At 53.6% G+C, this 20935-nt stretch overlaps 1 protein-coding gene across 9 annotated transcripts in view; it reads left to right on the top strand.

Moving 5' to 3' along the window:
- Nucleotides 1-20935, top strand: part of MARK2 (microtubule affinity regulating kinase 2) — a 56006-nt gene that overhangs the window by 24696 nt on the left and 10375 nt on the right. For 8 of the 9 annotated variants that reach the window (XM_088832378.1, XM_055415680.2, XM_055415679.2 and 5 more), the window contains exons 2-8: nucleotides 15562-15741; nucleotides 15981-16034; nucleotides 18946-18994; nucleotides 19306-19371; nucleotides 19461-19531; nucleotides 19749-19805; nucleotides 20464-20700. In XM_088832378.1, coding sequence (XP_088688504.1) covers nucleotides 15607-15741; nucleotides 15981-16034; nucleotides 18946-18994; nucleotides 19306-19371; nucleotides 19461-19531; nucleotides 19749-19805; nucleotides 20464-20700 — 669 coding nt within the window. In that variant the 5' untranslated portion in view covers nucleotides 15562-15606. Of the gene's footprint in view, nucleotides 1-10958; nucleotides 11369-15561; nucleotides 15742-15980; nucleotides 16035-18945; nucleotides 18995-19305; nucleotides 19372-19460; nucleotides 19532-19748; nucleotides 19806-20463; nucleotides 20701-20935 lie in introns of those variants that run through there. The other variant, XM_055415677.2, reaches the window with a different exon arrangement.

Raw genomic sequence — 20935 nt, 5'->3', positions numbered from 1 at the left:
GAGAGGCCCCCCACCCTGTCCTTGGCAGTCGGGCACAGGCACTTGCGTGGTGGACCTTAACTTTCAGGGTCGTGGAGATGACCGTGCTGTGAACTGTAGAGTTCAGGGCACGGCCTGCAAAGTGTGTGAAAGCCAACCTAAGGTTAGTGTGGACACCGTCTGCCTCCAGAAGGTGTAACGGGACAGTGTTTCACTTGCTGACATGGTGGCCGTAGCCGTGGCCTTGCAGGCAGCTGGGCCGTCTGCTCTCCTGCCAGGGAGCAAGTTTCGTTCCCATGCTAGTCCGGCTTTTACTGTTTCCCCTCCTGCCTTTCCCCAGAGACCATAAACCTGCCTACCTCCTGTTGTGTTCTAGTTCTGATAGGAGTGCCATTCAGAGCTCTTGGCAGGAGACCAGCCCACTTCTCCCCTGGTTGGTCTTCCCTCCTCTTCCCAGCGTGTTGGATGTGTTTGCTCCCCAGAGTTCCCTTATGCAGCTAGCTGGCTGGCCCCGTAGTGCCCAGAGATTGGAGCGCTCCTGCAGCGGGAGCCCAGCTGCTTCCCTCCCCGGTTTTAGGGGCTGGGCTTGAAAATAGAGACTCATAATCTCCCTTCCTCCTCCTTCCCCTCCGCCTCCCCCACCACACACCAAGCAAACTGGAGTGACCGGCTCGGGGGCTCAGAGCGGGACTCAGCCCGCCTCAGCGCTCTGCATGGCATGACAGCAGCAATCTGGAGGAAGATTAATGGACGCGTGAGTGTGTGAACTCTGGGGCATGTTACCGTCTCAGACTGGCCCTTGGTGGCAGGTGTGGACTCATTCTGGTGTTAGGGAGACCAGGGCTCCTTCGGGGAGATGATGACCCAACCAGGTGTGTGTCTGCCAAGGCCGCCACCCTTGCTCGTGCGTGGGGAAATGAAAAGTGCTTCTAAATACCCCTGCTCTCCAGAAGAGCTAGGTGGGTGGTTTGGAGAGTTTATTCTTGGCATCTCTTGCAGCACAATATCCCTTTCTTCCATTAGCCATGTTCTTTGGCTCCTAAGCTGGACTTCCTACCTTCACCTCTCATAGGATGGGCCCATGTCCCTGGCCTCAGTGAGACGTGGGTGAAAGGTTAGTGAAGGAGTCACTGCTCTTTTGCTAGAAAGACGAGGTGGGGGAGAGAGCCCAGATTGCCAGCAGGTGTTTTGTGTCCCTCCCTGGCTGGCTAGAGAAGGGTGCCCCTCTAGTGCCCGTCTGCTGACCTCTTCGGATGGCCAGGGGAGCACCCAAATGGAGACCATCCTCTTGCTGCTGAGGCCCGAGTACCCAAGGCAGACAGCAGATGGTAGCCGCCCAGGCCTGCTAAGAGGGGAAGATTGGTTATTTCGGGGCTGTGACAAGCAGCCTCATAGACGAGCACCAGCCAGGGGCCAGTTTCTGCAGTAACCCTGTGGAGAGCCCAGATGGCCAGGAGCTGTGGGGCCACAGGCGCGGGGGTCGACGCCATCCCCCTTCCTGTGTCTGGTGGCTAATGATGTCGTTGTGAAGGGAACCCCTGGTCAGAGAGGACAGCCCTGACACAACTGCTGCCTGAGCTCCTCTGCCCTGGGGTTATTGGTCTCCCAATTCTATGTTTGATTCGGGCAAGAAGTAGTCATAGGAAGTTCTGTTTTGGTAGTTTGACCTCTGAATGGGCATTTAGGCATCTGAGAACTGAGTGCTTTCTTGATGAAAAAGTACCCTGGAAACCTGTTTCTTAAGCCCCACACTACATAGATCTTGGTGAGGCAGAAAGCCTTTGCTTGGACATTAATTTGGGACTCTTAATAGGGTCCTCTGTTGCTCATCCCTCTAATCTCCCTGACTCCTCCCAACCCCCCTCCCCCAAAAGCCAAACCTTTTATACAAAGAACTTTTGGGAAAAATGGAGCAGTGCCTCAAGGTCATTGGATCTTAAGTGGTATTTGGCATAGTGAGCGGGTTTGGTGTTTGGTGAGAGATTTATGCTTTTTATTTGAGCAAAAGATTTCTTGGCGGGAGGCCTCTCTGCTATGTTCCCAGTGCTTGCCCTGTGTACAGGGTTTGCCCCCTTTCCTCCCCGACAGGCCGTTTTAACCCTCTTGCCCGTAAACAAGAGCAGCGGAACGTGTCAGGCCAGCTCACGTGACCTCGGTATCTCTTCACGGGGTAGCCAGCATCAGCTTCAGATGCCACAGTCACTTGACATGGTAGAGCTGTCAGGGTCAAGAGGTGGAGATGCCAGGAGGAAGCCTGGGTCCTCCAGGAATGGGAACCAGGAGTGCCCGTGATTCCTTAGGACCAGGTAGGAGAAGTCAGCTCTCCTGGCACAGGAGTGTGAAAAGGACAGCCAGACCGTTTCATTCCGTCTTGCCTTCCTCATCCCCAGATTCCTACTTCTGGGATCTCCTTTCTCTTTCTCCTGTATCTCAGATCCTGTCTGCAGGGGCCCAGGACATGCAGCTGTGTCAGGAAACTGCCCCTGAGGCAGACACATGCCAGCTCGTAAGATGCAAAACCCAACACTGAGAATCCCATCTTCCCAAACAGTGATCTCGTTCTGTTGTGTGAAGGACAGCTGGTGGTGGGAGCCTGGCTGCCACAGAAGGCTGCTGCGTCTCCAGACCAGCACCGCTCAGGAGCTGGGTGTGTGGCTAGGTTTTCACCCCCATGCTCACCCCCACTGCCACTGCTCTGAGTTTCCGCGTCTCACCACGGAAGAGGCGGGGCTCTTGGTACGTAACAGTCAGGGGCTCTAGCCACACCATGTGAGTGTGTGTGTGTGTGTGTGTGTGAGGTGTGTGTGTGCGCTTCTTAAATACTAGTCACATTTCCCATTGTGACTGTTAATTTGTAACGTTTCCAGTTCCATATACCTAGAAAATCTTGGCAAGATTGTTGACATTGTGTATTTCAAAGCTGTGGTGTACACTCTGGGTTTTTGTGTGTGTGTTTCAAGTGCTTTTGATCAGGGCAAGTAGAGTGGCCTTTTATGGAAGGGATAAAACAGTTGAGCTGCTAGAGCCCTTTCTGGCTCTGCCAGAAAGCCACGTCCAAGTCCGAGCCGTGCAAATAGATGACCAGAACTTGGTCTTCGACTCCAGCGCTCTCCTAGGCCAGTTCAAAAGATCCATCTTATTTTTTTTTGAAAATAGAGAATTTGTGGTAAGCATTGGGTAAAAAGTTAAAGCCAAAAGCCATGTCTTTTTCTGGCAACCTGCAGACTAAGTTAGGAAAGCATGTGGAATTATAGTAATAATAGCATGTCACGAGCATTTAGCATATGCCAGGAATTGTTCTAAGTGTTTTGGATGGTGTTGGATGATTCTGACTTTAGCCCTGCGTCTTCTCTTGATGGAACCCCCTTTATGCCTGTGGGTTCTTTGTCCTTGTCCTGGTGGTGGTGTGGACCAGACAGAACAACAAGCTGGGGAGCAGTGGCCTCCTGCAGCCAGGCATGTTCTTCTAACCAGAGGTATCCCAGCAGGAGGGTGGGGGGGCGGGTTGCACTCAGTCTTCAGGTTTTTAATTAAGCCAGCATGCCGATTGGCAGTTAGTGCTGCCCTTCAGGATTTGTTGGGGGAGGATCTGTGTCTCTTTTGCAGCCATCCTTTCTTCCCTGCCCTCTCTGAGTGAATTTGGGAGTGGAAAGCTAGAAACTTGGCTGCTTGCCTCCTTCAGAACAGCCAGCATTCTCTTGTCTGCAGTCTGTGTAATAAATAGTGCATCTCACAACGCCCTGAAGTGGCCCCCTTCCTCCCCAGCACCACCTGTAGGTCGATGGCTCTAGTCCCTGAGGTCTTCCACCAGCGCAGGAGCTCACCTGTGTCAGAGAGCCCTGCTCCCGGGTTCACGTCACAGACATCAGAAAGCGCAGCACCTCCAGCAGTGCCTTCTGAACCCACGTCTGCCTGCTGCCTCAGCCGGGGCTAAACTGGCCTTTTCTGGACTACTCCTTTTTCTTAGAATCAGTACAGAGTCTCTTTCTTGGATTCTGTCTCTGAAAAGATGAATTAACTATTAAAGTGCTTTTTAAGAAGGCACTTACAATGGAAAATGACTGTCACCTCATTTACCATACTCTCTGCTCCTGGCTCATGCACACAGGTAGCTAGAGCATCCTGGCGTAGAACCGTTGTTGCTGCCAGAAAACAAACAGGGTTTGACTTCCCAGGCAAACCTAGGCCCAGTGTCAGCAGCTGTTTTGTGCTCAGTCCCAGGGAGAAACTTGTGCTTTCCATTCTTCTCCACCCAGCTTCAGACAAATGAGCCCTCCTCTGTTTATCCCACATGCTAACCAAGGCAACATCCCAGGCCATGCTAATGCCATGTAGCAGCATTCAGCAGCCTCTGCCCTTGGCCTTGGTTGAGACTGCAGTGGTAGCGATGGGCCCAGTGAGGTAGAAAAGAGGTGTGTCTGTGACTTCAGTTCCCGAGAAGGGACGACAGTTATGAAAAGCGTTTGCCCCTGCCGTGTCAGGGACTGTCCCAGGCTCCCCTCTACCCACCCTCTCCAGAAGTTCTGCTTGGTCTTCCTTCATTAGCCCTTCTCTCCTGTAAGGCAGCACCTGTCCAGAATTCCTTTCCTCCAGACTTGCTCTTCATCTCCATCTGGGTTTCTGTTTCCTTAGGCCCTCCCTCCTGCCCAGCCACCCTAGATGTTCAAGTCCTCTTATGTCAAGCCCTCACCTGGAGTTTGAAGGTTTAAGAAACCCCGGTCTCTACTGCCCATTCTCCCTGGAGAACAAAGATAATGTTCCTGTCCTGTGCGGGAACGCCGAATTCGCTTTCCTGTTCCGGACTCTGGCTGAAGTGTCGTGTTAGTTGCTCACCCGTGTCCAGCTCTTTGCGACTCCATGGACTGTAGCCCACTAGACTCTGTCCATGGAATTCTCCAGGCATGAATACTGGAGTGGGTATGAATTCTTCAGAAGATTTTCCCAACCCAGGGATTGAACCCAGGTCTGCATTGCAGGTAGATTCTTTACCGTTGAGCCCCCAGGTTTAGGTGTTAAGTATGGTTAATATGGTACTTGAGAGACAGTGGTGGGCCCTGACAGGATGGGCTGGCCTGAGAATACAGCCATCATTTGTAACATGTTCCTATGGGCAAAGGTTCCTCCTCAGAATGGAGCTTTGGGTAAGTTGGGGGTTTCTTGACTAATACGCTACAGCAGATTCGTGTGTGCCTTGTGGGAGCATTCTCATTACTTGTAGCCATAGTGCTGTCTATCACAAAAGTAAGTTGTCTTTCTAGATGCCAAATGCAAAGATAAACATGCGCACGCCACTTCCTATCCAGAAAGTTTTCTGGAGAGCTGTGCTCAGCTCCTGCAGTTGTTCTGGGCACAGGTGAGACTGAGTTCCCCACTCTGACTGATCTGATCCCTTGTCATTTAGCCCCAGTTCAGGGGCAGCCCCATTCCTCAGCCTGTTTGTCCTTTCCTGCTTGGGTTTTTAGTGATCTGCTGAAGGAGGGAGATAACACCTCTACCTGCAGGAACAGCCCAGTGGGCAGTTAATCATGGGAAGAGCAGCCAGTTGGATTTTTAGTGGTCACTTAAGTGGAGCAGCCACCTTGCAGCCTGGCCAGGTGGAGACGGGTGCCAAGAGAGGTGGTGCTGGCCTTGGTGCTTTCTGCTTTTGTCCTGCTTGAGCTCTGAACTTCTGGGCACGGTGACTTCTGGGCAGCAGCCTTTAGGCCCAGTCTTCTTCCTGACGTTTCCTCGTCCTCCTTCAACTCCCTCTTTGAAACTGGAGGAGTCGGGAGGTAGTAGTTTTTCCACTTGCAGAGGAAGATGAAGTGGGAAGAGGCACTTGTCTTATTCAGCACCTTCCAGTGTAGAACTGGAACCAGACAGAACCCAGAAGGCCTGTTTCTGAGCCTCATGAAGACATTTGAAGGAGACTGCATTGGAAGGGTAGAGACACAGGGTTAAACCTGCACCCAGGTAGAAAGACCGTTGCATAAACGCTGAGAGAGGGTTGTTGTGGTTTTTTTAAGATCTCGTGCTTCTTTTTTACTTTGTGTTGGCAAAAACCCCAGGAGAAGATGGGAGATTCTGGGAGGAGATGATTATGCTGGGTGGTGAGTCAACTGAGCTCCCCAGCTGCCGTTTTTAGTTCCTCTGATTTTCTGTAACAGGAGGCAGTTTGAGGAGGGGTGGGAGGCAGGGTGGGGATGCTGATTTTTACAAAGAAACGAGGCAGGTGTGTATGGGTGATCTCTCGGGTCGACTCACTTCATTGGTTCAAGGGGGAATACTGAAGCAGAGCCCTCAGTGTGGTGAACACCACGGAAATTTCTCCTGAAGGCTCTGTCACTTCCCCAGGTCAGCAGCTCTTCGAGTGGCTTCAGCTGCCTTACATCGTCACAGCAAGACACTGTGGTCTGACAGCAGAGCAGTGGAGGGATTGAATGTGGAGAGGCAGAGAGTGCTGTGGGAAGTGGGAAGGCCTGGGGGTTGTGGGGCAGCAGGAAGGTCAAGGAGAGGGAGGCCCCTCTGGGATGAAAGGAGCTGGGGATGGGAGTGGGGGGCAGCTGGTGCTCAGCTCTGCCTATATTCCGAGTCTGTCTCCAGTTCTCCTGGATGACCACCGTGGCTTCAAGCTTTGTGAGAGATGGTGTACCAAGGGCCCTGTCCCCACCGGAGAGAAAGCTTGTTAGTGGGACTAACGCTCCACAGATGTCACCCATCTTTGGGGCACCCAATCCGTGGCCCATTGCCCGCTTGGATGTTGTCTGCAGAGTACACGGGTACGGGTTACTGGTGTAGATCCCAGAAACTGTCATGAAGATGCCCCAACATGTTTTCTTACTTATTCATTCGTACGCATTTATTCATTCATTACCTTACTGAATACTTCCGCTCTGTGCTCTAGGCATTGTTTTGGGCCATAAATCAGACCGACCAGGGGCCTTCCCTGTATGGTGCAGTCTAGTGCGAAGGATGGACAGTAACCAGTCAACTTCAAAGGGCAGTAAACGCCCTGAAAGAGGGGAGAGGGATCTTGCAGCCAGAAGCTTTGATCTTCCTTCATCTGCCCTTGCTTATCTCCTGAGGGAGGAGGGGAGCAACTTTAGGGATCATAAAGCTGTACCACTTTTATTCTGTATAATTTCTTCAAGTATTATAAAGCAGGGGAGCTAGGTGCGCGCCCTGTTAAGCACTCAGGGCACACAAGGGTGACCTCTGACTTCTCAGAGTGCCTAGGGCGGGGTTAAGGCATAGAGGCCTAAAGTCAGAAGAGCTGAGTGGGTACAGACAGGGTGCTGTGAGAGAGAGGGAGAGGTCACTCTCTGCTAAGAGGGTGTCTGGATAACTATTGGAATAAAGGGATTTGGGATAAACAAGGGATAAGAGGGTTACTTACATGGACCACTTAAAAGAAGGTGTTACATGAGAGCCGGTGCCTTTCAGTATGTATATCTGTAGCTCTCCACACCACCGTTCCGATCCGTTCCAATCCATTCCCTACACAGCAACCAGGGTGGTAGAGCTGGGGTCCCACCTCAGGTCTGTCTGACTCCAGAGGGACACCCTGCACCACTTTTACGGCCAGACGGTGTGCTCAAGACAAACTACTGGGCAAAGAAAAGGAACTTAGAGGGTAGCCCAGGCGCCTCGGCCTCTCTGGCTCGTCTCCATCAGCTCCCCACGATCCTGTGTCAAGAGAGCCAGACCGTTCTGCTGCAGACTGCCTTCTGCTTCCCCCAGATCCCTGGGCTGCTGGCAGGCTGGCTCTCCTGTGAGATGGAGGAGCTTGCTGGTCTCCATGGTTACTGTACCCCACTGGTACGGGAGGAGCCGGCTGCAGTGCGAGGCTGGCAGTGTGAGCTTCCCCCAGCCCGTGGCACCATGTGGTACTGGAATGTCGGCTGTCTCTTGGGCCTCTTCGGAAAGGAAGGAGTTAAGGAGCTGACAGGGACAGGAGGAGCCGGCACACCTTCATCCTCTTCTGGGCTGCTCCGAGGGCAGAGGCGTGGCTGCCTTCTCATTCACCCACTTCTGGCAGGAGTGGTTTTATGTTTGGAAGGAGGGTCCTTTTTGTCTGACCTCCTCACCATGGTAGGAATTTAACTTTTCCTCATTCTAGAAGGAATTCCAGCTTTGCCGCACTTGTAATCAAGTTCTTAGAGATTATAGCTCTTCTCAGAGCTCAGAGAACCCCTGTAGATGGGAAACAAAAGTTTTTACCTGAAAGTGAAGAGAGATCACAGAAAACATGCCAGAGACCTTGCTGTGCACCAGGCTTCATGGTCAACACTGGCGTGCATTTTCTCATTTCCTCTTCACACTAATCCTGTGAAGTGGGAGCAGCTAGAGTCCTCATGTCTAGAGATCTGGCGGCTCCAAGTGTTCTTGCTGGTGGTGGTCTGAGCTGGTAAGGAGCAAAGCAGGGCTCCCAGCAGGCCGGGCGCCTCCAGAGCTCTGCCGTGCCATCCACAGATACATGGTGAGTCTCATGTCCGTTCCCCTCCTCTCAGTCTCTGGGAGGCAGAAGCCAAGTCTCTCCAGACTTTATAAACGGGTCCCAGCGGTACGCGCTCAGTGAAGGTGTGCTGAACAGGCCCCAGAAATTGGGGATTGAGACGGAAACCAGGCCCCGGGTGAGCGGATGCCCAGTGATGAAGTGGCCCCAGGTGAGCAGATGCCCAGCGATGAAGTGGCCCCAGGTGAGCGGATGCCCAGCGATGAAGTGGTGTGGGAGACGTCTAAGCTCTGGTTGCTCTGTAGAATCCACCGTGTTCAAAGAGGAGCCCAACATTTCAAGTGACTCAGAAGACAGGAGATTTGAGGGGTGCTCCTGGCACGGTGGCTTTTGTGCATGAAGGGGTGTGAGCTGGAGGATGGCTCAGCTCGGCTGTCACTGTGGTCAGTTCTTGCCCGCCAGACTTCCAGGCAGGCGCTGGCTCTGCTCTGACTGCTGGGAGGCACGTGGTCTCCCTGCGTGGCTTGGACTGCAGTGCCGGTCTCCCACCCTCGGGGTGATACCTGCAGCTCAGACGGCCGGAGGACCGCCAGCCACCTTGCTTTCAGCTTGGCCTCAGTCGCAGGCTCTGCTGGCCTCCTTTGTCAGGGAGGCATCTGCCCTGGCTCGGAGAAGGGAGCAGTTTCGTACAAGCCCACCTCCCCTCTGCAATGGAGTGTTAGGGGATTGCAGGGGTTCCTCAGGCGGAGGGTCACAGTTCGTGGTGGGGGTGCATCCAGGCCCTCCACCCATCAGTGCTTGCCACCTTTCCCAGAGCTCTCCTACCCAGCACGCTCTGCTGGCTTATTGACTCTTGGCAGTTGAAAGGGACAGTTGCTCAGGATGAAAGGGCGCAGAGAAGGCTCCTGGGTGCCGTGAAGGAGGAAGGGTTAAAGAACTAGTGATTTGCCCTGTGACGTGTCAGCTCAGTCCTACCCTGTCTCTCCCCAGCGTCTCTGTTTGAGGTCAGTGCTCAATGCTTCCTCAGTTTACAAAACTTTCACTGCCTCCCACAAATCCAGTTAAGGAAACTATCCCTGTGTCACATCTCGGAATCCTGGAGCCTAGAAAATGAAGCCATTTGACCCCACTCTGGCGTCTTGAGTAGAGGGGGTGGAGGGGCAGGCCTGACTGAGCCCAGGGTCCAGTATAAAGCCTGATCTCTTCCACTGAGTTGAGTGCCCACTTTGAAGGAGCCCCAGAACTGGGGTAACCAGACATTGGTGCTCCTGCTGTCCCAGGCACCCTTTCTGAATCTGCACATCTTTCCCTCCTCCTAGTCTGTGAACGAAGAGCCAGAGATTTCTGCTTCTTTGGGGGAAAAATAAGAGCAGATTAGTTCAAGAAGGGTTGAAGGGAAGCTGGTAAATGCAGCCATGAGGAACAGCAGAGTGCTGGAGTGGGCATGAAAGCACTGGGCCCCAGGCCCAGCTCTGCACTGGCAGGCTGGCCTTGGGCAAGTCTCTTAACTTCTGTGCTTAAATTTCTAGTATGTAAAATGAAGGTGCTACCTACCCTGTAGGTTTATGGTGTGAAGAACACAGGATGTACGTGCCAGCAGACGGTAGTACCAGGGATGTTGAATCTGTTGACCAGGTCTGTGCATAAGGTGAACACGGAGTAGCACCGTCTCCCGTGTGTCTGTGCCAGGTGCTGTGAGGGCACTGGGAGCTCTGCCCTTCCCTGGAGGAGTTTATGGCCTCCTGGCATGAGAGCTTTAAAAGGAGTTGCCTAATGGGAAAGATGCTAGCCTAGAGTAGTGGAATGAATGTGAAGTAGATCTGGCAACCAGAGGAAAAGCCAGTACCAGAACACAGCAAGGAGGGCTCAGCAGGTGCCTAGACCGCAGGGGCTTGGTCAGAGGAAGGTATGAGGAATGGCTGCCCCTGCTGCACGCAGGCCTTGGGGAGGGGGTCACTGGGGGAGCCTGGACATCATCTCCCAGAATCGGGGCTGGAAGGAATTAGAGAAACATTTTGTTTGTACCCAACCTTTGGGCAAAATTTAGGATTAAACATCTCATTGTCTATCAGTGACAAAGGTTCTTCATCTAGAATCCATGGACCTAAGGGGCTTCCCAGGGTTCCTGAATCTCCTGATACTATGTCCAGAACACTCCATACAAGTGGAGTGTGCATTTTTCTAAGGTTGAACGCTGCTTTCTGTGAAGAAGGAGGTCCATCTGCCACTGTTGGACAGCTGGTCCTGCCCCCCCCCCCGCCCCCACCCTTGGTCCTGATGGTGGGTTTGCCGCTGCTCTCTGGGGCAGCCTGTCTGATTCTCACGGAGGCCCCCCCTCTGCTCACAAATGTGAGCCCCTACCCAGGTCCCACCTGCTGCAGGTGTGGTAATGGCTTTATGACAGCCTGGGCTGGAGTAAGTCTCCTCCTCACCCTCTCCCAGCTGTTACCAGCAGAGCACCTTGGGGAGGGTGGGGCAGCCCACTTCCGGGGAGGGGGAGGGAGAAGGAAGTGGATCTAAACCCGCCTCTTTCTCTCTCTGTCTCCCTTCCTTCCCGTTCCCCTCCGGCCCCTTTCTTCCCACCTGGCTCCTGGGTAGTGTCCGAGGGCTGCGTGGGTTTCCTGGCCACCGCCCCGGCCTGCACGAAGCTGCGGGGCCCCGTCCCCGTCCCTCTCCTGGCCAAGCCCGGGCTGTCTCTGCTAGTGGTGGTTTCGGTTGCGACACAGTCCAGGTTCCCAGAGCCGCTCGGCCTGGCTGCTGCGCTCTTTTTCGTTGAGGAGGTGGTGGAAGGTGTCGCCTGCTGCAGCTGAGTAAGGGTGGCTGAGGCGCCAGCAGCCCCCGCCCTGGGCCTGGCTCTTCCAGGCCTCTGTACTTTGCCCTCGCCGCCTGACAGGTTCTGCCCTGGGCCCTGCTGAATGGAAGTCGCCGGTGGTCCTTGTCCCTTTCTCCAGCCCGGTATGTGTCCCCCTGTTTCTGTTTTGCTTTTTGCTGTGGAGTTGCCCTCTCCTCTGTCATCCCTCCCACCCCAAACCCGGGCTCTTTGAGGAGTCGCTCAATGGAGCCAGGCACAAACCAGCACAAGGCAGTGCCCTTCCTGGGAAGAGGCACGGGCTAAGAACCGAAGAGGGGCAAATCCCCAGAGAAGAGGCGACCCTTAGGTGGAGTCCGCAGGCCTGGCCAGAGTGAGAGGAACGGAACGAGACAGGCCGAGGCCCCGGGAGGGTGCACGACTGCCGCGGTAAGGGGGACAGCAGGGGCGGCCACCTCGGGCTGTTCCCTCCATTCCACAGGGCCCAGGCACACTCTGCCTCTGGCCCAGGGGTGCCTGCCACCCTTCCCGGCTTGGCCCCTTTCCGGCCCTGGGGAAGTCAGGACACTCGAGGCCAGCCCTGAGTGCAAGGCCCCAAAGCGTGAGGTTTTCTTGGGAGGAACTGTTGGTCAGAGCCTCCAGCGTTAGGGAAGGGGCCCTGCCTACCTGAGTCAGCGCCGGGCCGCTCGGGGTGGAGACCGTCTTCCGGGCGAACCTGGCAACACGCCTAGGCCAGGTTCTGAGATCCCAGATTGAAGGGCCCACTGGATAGAAGATTTTGTTTTTCTTTATCTTCATGCCCTGAGTTCTGGCCTCTTGTCAAAGGAGGACCCCAAAGCTGCTTAGGCCCGACTTCTCAGTCAGGCCTGCTAAGTAACTTGCATGTTTTGCTATTTGGTTCCAAATCCTACCTCCCAGGGTGACCCCTTGTTCTTTCTGAAAGCTGCCTGAGGGCCATGGTGTCTACTTTCAGCGGACTTCCTGAGACCTTTGAGGCCTGCCCGTTCTGTGGTGTCGGTCAGACCTTGGAGGGTGTCGTGTTCCGTGTCTCGTGCGCAGGGAGGGTGGAGCTGGGGGCAGAGCATGCTTCTCGCCAGACCCGGTTTAGTGGCTAGAGAGACAGCTGGCCACCACGCTCCCACCTTGTTGCCGAGCTCTGTGTCCAGGTTACAGGGGCCCAGTCAGAGCCGTGGACGGGGCCCCGGTCCAAGGAATGTTTCCTCCTGAGGACTTTCTCCTTTCTCGTCTTCCTCCCTGTACCCGCTCCTCCCTCTGTCCCTCATCCCTGCTGTGGGAATGGTATCTCACCATGATAGAGGCAGAAGGGGTGAGAGAAGGACTGTGCCCTTGGCATCCTGAAAGTTGGGTGGTTTGGTCAGAAAGGGGAATGTGTGACTTGTGGAGCGGGGGAATCAAAGAACACGCCCCAGTGTTTTCTGCTTCTTTGGTACCCAGACAGGCGGAACCTTCTCTTTGACTGTCCTGGAGACCTCACTTGGAACTAACCCTTTGCAGCTGCCCTGGCAAGTCCCCTCCTATGAAGGCAAGGTGGCCGATGCCCAGCTGGGACCTCTCCCCAGCAGGGGGACCCTACATCTCTTCGCCTCCATCTGAGCTGCAGCTGGATCAGGAGGATTTGGCTTAGATGTGAAAGTCCTATTGACCGTGAGATTTCTGGCTCTGCAGACAGGCTCTGTAGCATTTGAAGTGAAGTGAAAATCACTCAGTCGTGTCTGACTCTGCAATCCCATGGACCATAGCCTTCCAGGCTCCTCTGTCCATGGAATTCTCCAGGCCAGAATACTGGAGTGGGTCAGCCAGCCGTTCCGTTCTCCAGGGGATCTTCCCAACCCAGGAATTGAACCTAGGTCTCTCTCATTGCAGGCGGATTCTTTACCATCTGAGCCACCAGGGGAACCAAAAATAATGGGAATCGTGGTTGTTGTTTATTAAGCATTGGCTAAGGCATTCTACATGTTTTCTGTCACCTAATGAATGTGAAATAGGACCGTTTTATCACCGCTTCACAAATAAGAAACTAATGCTGGTAAATGGGGGGAGCCTGACCTGGAACCTCGGGCTGTTGGACAGAGCTCCTCGGCACCCACTGGACTATCTACTGGCACCCACACGTGGGATCATCCCATGTCGGTCATCTTTTAGGGTTTCTTCCTGCTGTGTAGTAATCTCATCTCCCTCTTAAGGACGTTGTTGATGGTAGTAACATTACCATGTGTTGAGTAAGAGGCAGATTTGGGACCTGAACCCTGGCAGTCTGTCTCTTCACCTGTACTCTTAATCACACCTCTCTGTTCCAGTATGGAGGACGTTTGTTGCTGTTCCTTGAAGATAGTGTGTAGCTGAGCCTGGGAGTGAGGAGTGGGGAGAGGGTGCTGGCCAGCTGTGCCGCACAGAGCAGCCCCAGGGCTGAGAAACATGGAGACAGAGGGTCCAAGCTCAGGATGGGCAGTCAGACGCCCGGATTTAGCTTCAGAGAGTGAAGGACCCAGACCCTCAGGTCGACACTAAATTCTCATTTCAAACTCTGAGGACTTGGTGACTGCCAGACTCCTGCTGCCTTTGGCTCATATCCTCAGAAAATAGGGGAGTAACCAGAAACTTAGGAGGTGAATTCGAGGTTGCCAAGGAAATGTTTCCACCCATCTTCCTCTCGTGGAAGTGGGGGCAGAGGGAAGTTTTTCCTTGTTCGTGGTCCCTTAGGGCTGAAAAGCAGCTGATTGGGGAAGCATGCTTCTTGTCGAGGAACCCTGGACAGTTCCTTGGGTGGTAGCAAGTCATTTCTTTGTGGTTTTTGAGGGTTTCACCGAGAGCCAGAGAGGACCGTGAAAGAAAGAACTTTGAGGCACGCTTCTCTGGCCCCACTGCTCGCTTCCAGATTGTCTCTGAAGTTTCCAGGGCAGCTCTGGATGGCTCTGGGACAGGGCTCTGGCTGCCCTTAGTCCGCGTGACGCTGGGGCAGTGGCCTCGGGTGCTCTGGAGAGGCAGGTCAGGGCTCTGGACCAGCGTTAGACCAGACTCTCATCAGTTTGAGATGTAATTCGCATCCCGTGCAGTTCACCCTTTAAAGTGTAAGCTTAAGGAGCTTTTAGTAAATTCATGGAGCTGTGTATCCATCACCACAATCAGCATTTCATTAGAATTTTTTCGTTACCGCAGAAAGAAACCTCAGCCCTTAGCTGTCATCCCTAAGGCCCCTCCCCATAGGGGAGTCCCCTCAGCCCTAGACTCATCTCTTTGTTTTGTCTTTCTGGATTTGCCTGCTCCAGAGTAGGCATTTCATATAAAGGGACTTGTACAGCCTGCAGGCCTTCGTGGCCAGTCTTGTTCACGTAGCATAACATTTTCAAGGTTCATCCATGTTGTAGCATGTGTTGGTACTTCTTTTTCTTTCTTTAATTGCCAATGAATATTCCACCGTGTGGATATTTCACAATTTGCATATCTGTTTGTCAGTTAACGGACATTTGTGTTGTTCCCACTGTTTGGCGATTGTGAATGTGGGATATTATGAACGTCCATGGGTGTCAGGTTGTTCTTGGGTGGGTAGCTAGAAGTGGATCACTTGGAACTCCACGTTTAGCCCTCTGAGGGCCGTTCAAGTCTTCGCACAGATGAGTGCTTTCATTTGGACCGTGCCATTTTTGTGTTACGTGTATGCCTGTTGGTGCCAGTTGTTGTCATTTCTGCTTCCTCACACCCTTGTTTGAGCTGGGGTATCTAAGGAGGGCCTTGCTCAGACCATCATTCCACGTTTTCATCACACAAGTGTTCACTGAGCGTCTACCATAACCCAGTCTGCCCAGGTGCTGGGGTGTAGCAGTGAATAAATGATACGTGCCTGCCCTCATGAGCTTCCATTCTTACCAGATAGACAATGAATCAACATCAAGTCATACGCAGTAAAGATTAGTGTAAAGTACTGGGTGACGAGGGCTTTGCAATAATTCTGATCACGTTGCCCCTGCGACTCTTCAGTTTTGGCCTGATTAAAGTTTGAACAGGTAACAGGGAGGGCAGTAGGAGGAACTGTTGGGTTTTTCATGGGGGATGTATTGCCAGAGAGTGGAGCCGGTGATGGGACGGCGCGTAGTAGGATGTTGACACTGGACCCCAGGCTGTGCTCTTTTGGAGTGGAGCGGGGCTCGCTTTCCCTCTTCTCTTACTCCCCTGCCTTATGATTTGCTCTCTGCATGCCTCCCAGCCTCCTGGCGTCTGCCCCAATACCCCAGCCTCTTACAATTTTTTGCAGAGAGCTAAGGGCCAGGGTAGGGAGCTTAAGGGTGGCACACTTCATGGTGTGCATGTTTCTACCCGGCAGCCCCCCTTGGGACACCTCGACTCCAAGCCCAGCAGTAAGTCCAACATGCTGCGGGGCCGCAACTCAGCCACCTCTGCTGACGAGCAGCCCCATATCGGCAACTACCGGCTCCTCAAGACCATCGGCAAGGGTAACTTTGCCAAGGTGAAGCTGGCTCGGCATATCCTGACTGGGAAAGAGGTGAGCGCTGGGCCTGGGGGCGTGGCAGCATCTCCCACTGTTGATACCCCAGCAGTCGTGGTGGGGCTACTCCCCAAGGCGACCTTCTGTTAATTGGGCAGAAATGAGATCTGAGAAGAGAGGGCTGCTTAGAGGGATAGGGCCAGAACAAGGTGGGAATATGAAGGGAGAGGCAGATTTGAGTCCTGATCTTAGCCTGGTCCAGGAGATAATCTTGGGCTTTTTTGTCTCTTGTGCAGGTAGCTGTAAAGATCATTGACAAGACTCAGCTGAATTCCTCCAGCCTCCAGAAAGTAAGCTCACAGTACATCCTGTCCCTTTCTAAACCTCTGTCAGGAGTCACTCATCTGCTGATCCCATTTGGACCTCCTCCTGAACCCCTGGGCTTCCCAGGTGGCACAGTGTAGGAAATGCGGATTCAATCCCTGGGTCGGGAAGATCCCCTGGAGGGAGTGGCAACCCACTCCAGTATTCTTGCCTGGGAAATTCCATGACAGAGGAGCCTGGTGGGCTATGGTCTGTGGGATCCCAAAGAGTCAGACATTATTGAGCATACACACAGACACTTGAACCCCTAGTTCAGATTCTCCGGTTATTTTGTTGTTCCCACTATCCCTCTCCATGGTTCTGCTATCTTCAGGGTTTTGTTGGATCCTCTGTGCTGACTTCTCCTGATTGGGCTTCCTGGCCTCAGGCACTGGCTCGTTAGAAGTCTTTCTGCCCTTTCCCAGCCCCTCGGCCTACCTGTCTGACCTACTTCCTGCATCTTGTTATTTTCTGGCTTGTGACCAGCCCATATGTAAAAACGCATGTATCCAGCTATTATTCGAAACACAAGCAGTTGCTTTAACATCTGGAATGATCCAGGGGAGTGGCTCTAGAAGTACAGGGATAAGAAGAGCCAGAGAACCTGCCCCTGGATTCTGGGCCAGCTCCATTTCAGAGAATGGGAATAGAGGGCTGGGGTTTTTAGAAACCGAACTCCCGTTTCAAGCCTCTGATAACACCTGCAGATTAAGGACAGGTACTCCCAGTTTTCCTTCTGACTTTTAGACTCCTCCTGACTGACAGTTGCAAAGTCGTTTGCATGTAGTCTTTGCAAGGTGAGGCTTTTGCTTCCCTTGACTTACAGTGGAAACTGAGGTCTTACCAGCTGGTCGAGGAACCCTCCAGGTGGCACCACATATGTAGGAGTGAGGAAAGAAGGCTTTCATTTGCAGAGGAGGGACAGCTTACCAGTGACTGGTTGGTGTAGAGCTGGAAACAGCTCTCTCCCCCTGCCCTGGGCTCAGGCAGTTTAGGGGAAGGAAGAAATCGCCCATTGGGCTCCCAGAAAGTGGCCCCTTTTCAGGTCAGTCAGATTTTCTCATTCTCCAGATGACCCTGGCTCAGATTTTCTGAGATCTTTTGATCTCAGGGCAGTTTGAGCTTTCCTTTGCATGAGCACACTGTGTTACGTGGGTTAGGAGAGGGAGAGGGTATAACCTCATGCTAACAGAGCCGACTACAGCGAGACTGGGATGCTTGGGGCTCGGGGCTGGTGGTTTTTCTGAGAGAGACACTCACAGGATTAGTGTGGGTTGAGGAGCTGTGACACACTGACGGCCACAACCAAGGTGTTTCCTATTTTTTTTTGTTACCCCTGGGATCCCCTCAAGGTTCTTTGAGTCAAAGGAAATGTGGCTGTCATCACCAGGGCTTCCCTGCTGGGAGCTTTCCGGAAGGAAGGAAAAGAGGGCTACTCTTGACACGTTGGCTCGGACCCCACAGAGCAGAAGCCAACTTGGTGTGGGCCATTTGGTCTTTGGAGCATCTCAGGCTGCCAGCGTCAGCTCGGCCGTCCTATTTCCCACCTGTCTCTTCTCCCTGCCTCTTCCTGACTGGCTGGAAGTCACCAGCACCAGACAAATGTCGCCTGTTAAACACTCCATGGCCAAGGCCAGACTGATTCCGGCCAGATCACTCTGTTTAAATTTGATCCCAGCAGCAATCCCTAAACGACACACCTTGAAGAAGCTGGCCTCTTCAGGGCTCTAACCAAGCTCAGAAAACTCCAGTCTCTCCTAGGAGGGCACTCTTTGCAGGCCCAGCGAGTGCCCTCAGGGTAGGAGCCCTGGCAGCTGCCTTCAGGCCCCATTTCAGTGCTGCTGTGCACTGCTGCCCATGAGGTGGCGTCCAGGACTTTTTGCCTCTTCATCCACTGTCTCCTGGGCCAGGGAAGAAAGCAGGGAAAAACTTGGACTCTAACAGGAAAAGGGAGTGAAGGTCAGAATCAGGTTCTCAAGAGTTGGAAAGCCTGTCTCCCATTTCCTTTCCAGCTCAGGAAAGCTCTGGGACTTCATTAAAGGGAAAAAAAAGATAGGTTCACTTTCTCCACATAAAATATAGCCTAAATTAGGTCTCCATACCTCCCCCCGCCCCCCACCAAAAAAAATCAAAACACAACACAGCTAGTTCTGCTCCTTGTGCAAGTCGGAAGGCCTAGAAGTTACCAAAACCCCACCCCCAATTTTCTGGCCCCCACAGAGGGGATGGGGTTAATTTCTGTCATTTTTCTTTATGGAAATGTATGGTTTGGAGTCCCTGATTTTGTTTCACAAAGAGAGCGTGAGTGTGTGTAGGTGGATTTGATTAAAATTGGCATCAGCTATATATAGGAGTGGCTTCTTCTGTCACCACCCCGAGGCCCAGGAGAGAAAGGCGCACCCACAAGTGCCGAGCCCTCTGCTTCTGTAGTCAGAAGACGGTGGGGTCCCCCTTCAGGGCTCCCTGCCCCTTCACACAGACCATGCTGGAGTCTGCTTCGTCTATGAACCGTAGAAGCAGCTCAGGTTCTAAATATTCATGTCCATGGGCTCACACTCCCTCCTTTGGAGGCATCCAGCCAAAACCGTCTGCTGTTGGGGGGCTGGATCTGAGCAGACAGCGCCTGAGGGAGCAGCTGGCTCGTCCAGATGCTGCCCCTGAGGGTACAGTTTGGGAGAGCCCCGCTGGCCTCACGCTGACCCTTCTTGCTCTCCTCCTCCCCCTCGGGTCCTTCTCAGCCCTTGGGGACGGGCATGGAAGATCTGGACTGCCACACTGTTTCTTCACCCTGTCTGTTTGTTCTTTCGGAAAAAGCATCCTAGCGATGGATCTGTTTGGAGGGGACCTGAGGGGAGCAAGCTGAGCAGGCATGACCCCTGCTGCTATTTTATTTTCCAGCTGTTCCGTGAAGTAAGAATAATGAAGGTTCTGAACCATCCCAACATAGGTGAGGACCGTCATCATTCCTCTCCTTCCCCCACCACGCGACTCCGGTTCCCACACGTAGTCCTCCCTGAGGCGCAGTGCTGGCCGGAGTCCGGAGTCTTCAAGGATGCCTCTGGGGATGCCCAGCTCAGTCCGGCTCTGCCCCTGGCGCTCAGGGCTGTCCTTAGCGGTGTGGCTGCCACAAGCGGAGCTTGTCCTCGCGAGAGAGAGGGGAGGAGACGTTTGTTCTGAGGACACCCCTGTGCATGTTGGGGCTTGACATGTGGCCCCCTTTTGCTGTTCTGACTCAGAGCTTGGCCCTCTCTCTTGCAGTTAAGTTATTTGAAGTGATCGAGACTGAGAAAACACTCTACCTGGTCATGGAGTACGCCAGTGGAGGTAGGTATGGAATTGCCTCTTGCTCCTGTGTCCCTGCCTTCCCCAGCTCCCGCCAGCTCTGATGTAGACCCCACTCCTGTCACTTGCAGGAGAGGTATTTGATTACCTAGTGGCTCATGGCAGGATGAAAGAAAAAGAGGCTCGAGCCAAATTCCGCCAGGTGGGTGTGACTCCCTCCCTGGACTGTGGGCCCAACCTCCGCTCTGGGGGGTTGGCATGCAGGGAGGAGCTGCCCGTCTTTCAACAGCCTCGGAGGGTCCTGTGGGCTTTGCTTATCAATGTGGCAGATTGGAAGTCGGTCGCAGGACCGCAGCTCCGCCAGCCCGTGCGGCCCGGCTTCCGGTGCCTCCGGGCTGACCCCTCTTCCTTCCTTTCAGATAGTGTCTGCTGTGCAGTACTGTCACCAGAAGTTTATTGTTCACAGAGACCTGAAGGTAAGGCGTGCTCTCGTCTCCCGCCTCTTGGAGTCGGGGCTGGGTCGTTCGCCTCTGTGAGCGGCGACAGGACCGTGACGCCCTGATGTTCAGGGAAGCTCTAGTCTGTAATTATTTTGGAGATGATGAGGAAGCCCCTGGGGCTGCTTCTGATACAGGCCTGTGTGACTGGACTTAGGCTCCCATTCCCGCCAGCGAGCAGAGTCTCTGCCATTTCACCTCTTCCGGTGCTGCCAGGCCTGGCAGCCAGCCAAGGAAGCAGGGTTGACTGTCCCACAGCTGCATCACAGCTGCTTTGCAGATGTGAGCACTCCCACCTCTGTCCCTCAGGTGTTAGTGTGTGAGAGACTACCTCTGGGTCTTCCAGCCCCTGAGTCCTCGCAGGTGACCACGATTAACCCCGGCCTGACAGGGAAGCTTTCCACACACAGCTCACAGCCCTCAGACAGCTGCCTGTATGAGGAGCGGCCTTTGCCACCCTCCTCCAACCCAGCCCAGCCTCTTCACACAGATTGGAGGCTGCCCTGGAGTTGGTGGGAACAAAACAAAGATTGAAGATGACTTCCTGTTTTTTTCTTCCGTTCCCCTCAGCTGCTTCCTGTCCGGTGCCTTGGTGTGGTCCACTTGGTTCCCTGACATTTTCCTTCTTACCTCCCAGGCAGAAAACCTACTCTTGGATGCTGATATGAACATCAAGATTGCAGACTTTGGCTTCAGCAATGAGTTCACCTTTGGGAACAAGCTGGATACCTTCTGTGGCAGTCCTCCGTACGCTGCCCCAGAGCTCTTCCAGGGCAAAAAGTACGACGGGCCCGAGGTGGATGTGTGGAGCCTGGGAGTTATCCTATACACACTGGTCAGCGGATCCCTGCCTTTTGATGGCCAGAACCTCAAGGTGGAGTGAAGTGCAGGCTTAGATCATTTGAACTCTCATCTCTTCTCGTGGCCTCTGGTCTTGTCCCCGACCTCTCACCTTCACTGGTTTTCTACATTTTCCCTGAGCCAGAGCTTCCAAGGGCTTACAAAAGGTAGCAGCTATTAAAAGGCATTATGTACCCAGCAGAATAATCTCAGTTCTTCTCTTGAGAGCTGGGATAAATTGTATGTTTGTTCACCCCTCCAAGGCACTT

Source organism: Moschus berezovskii, chromosome 25 (genome assembly GCF_049115385.1).
Source record: "Moschus berezovskii isolate FMDL1 chromosome 25, NW_MosBer_1.0, whole genome shotgun sequence".
Classification (NCBI taxonomy): Eukaryota; Metazoa; Chordata; class Mammalia; order Artiodactyla; family Moschidae; genus Moschus; species Moschus berezovskii.
This window is presented reverse-complemented; position numbering and strand designations above follow the sequence as displayed.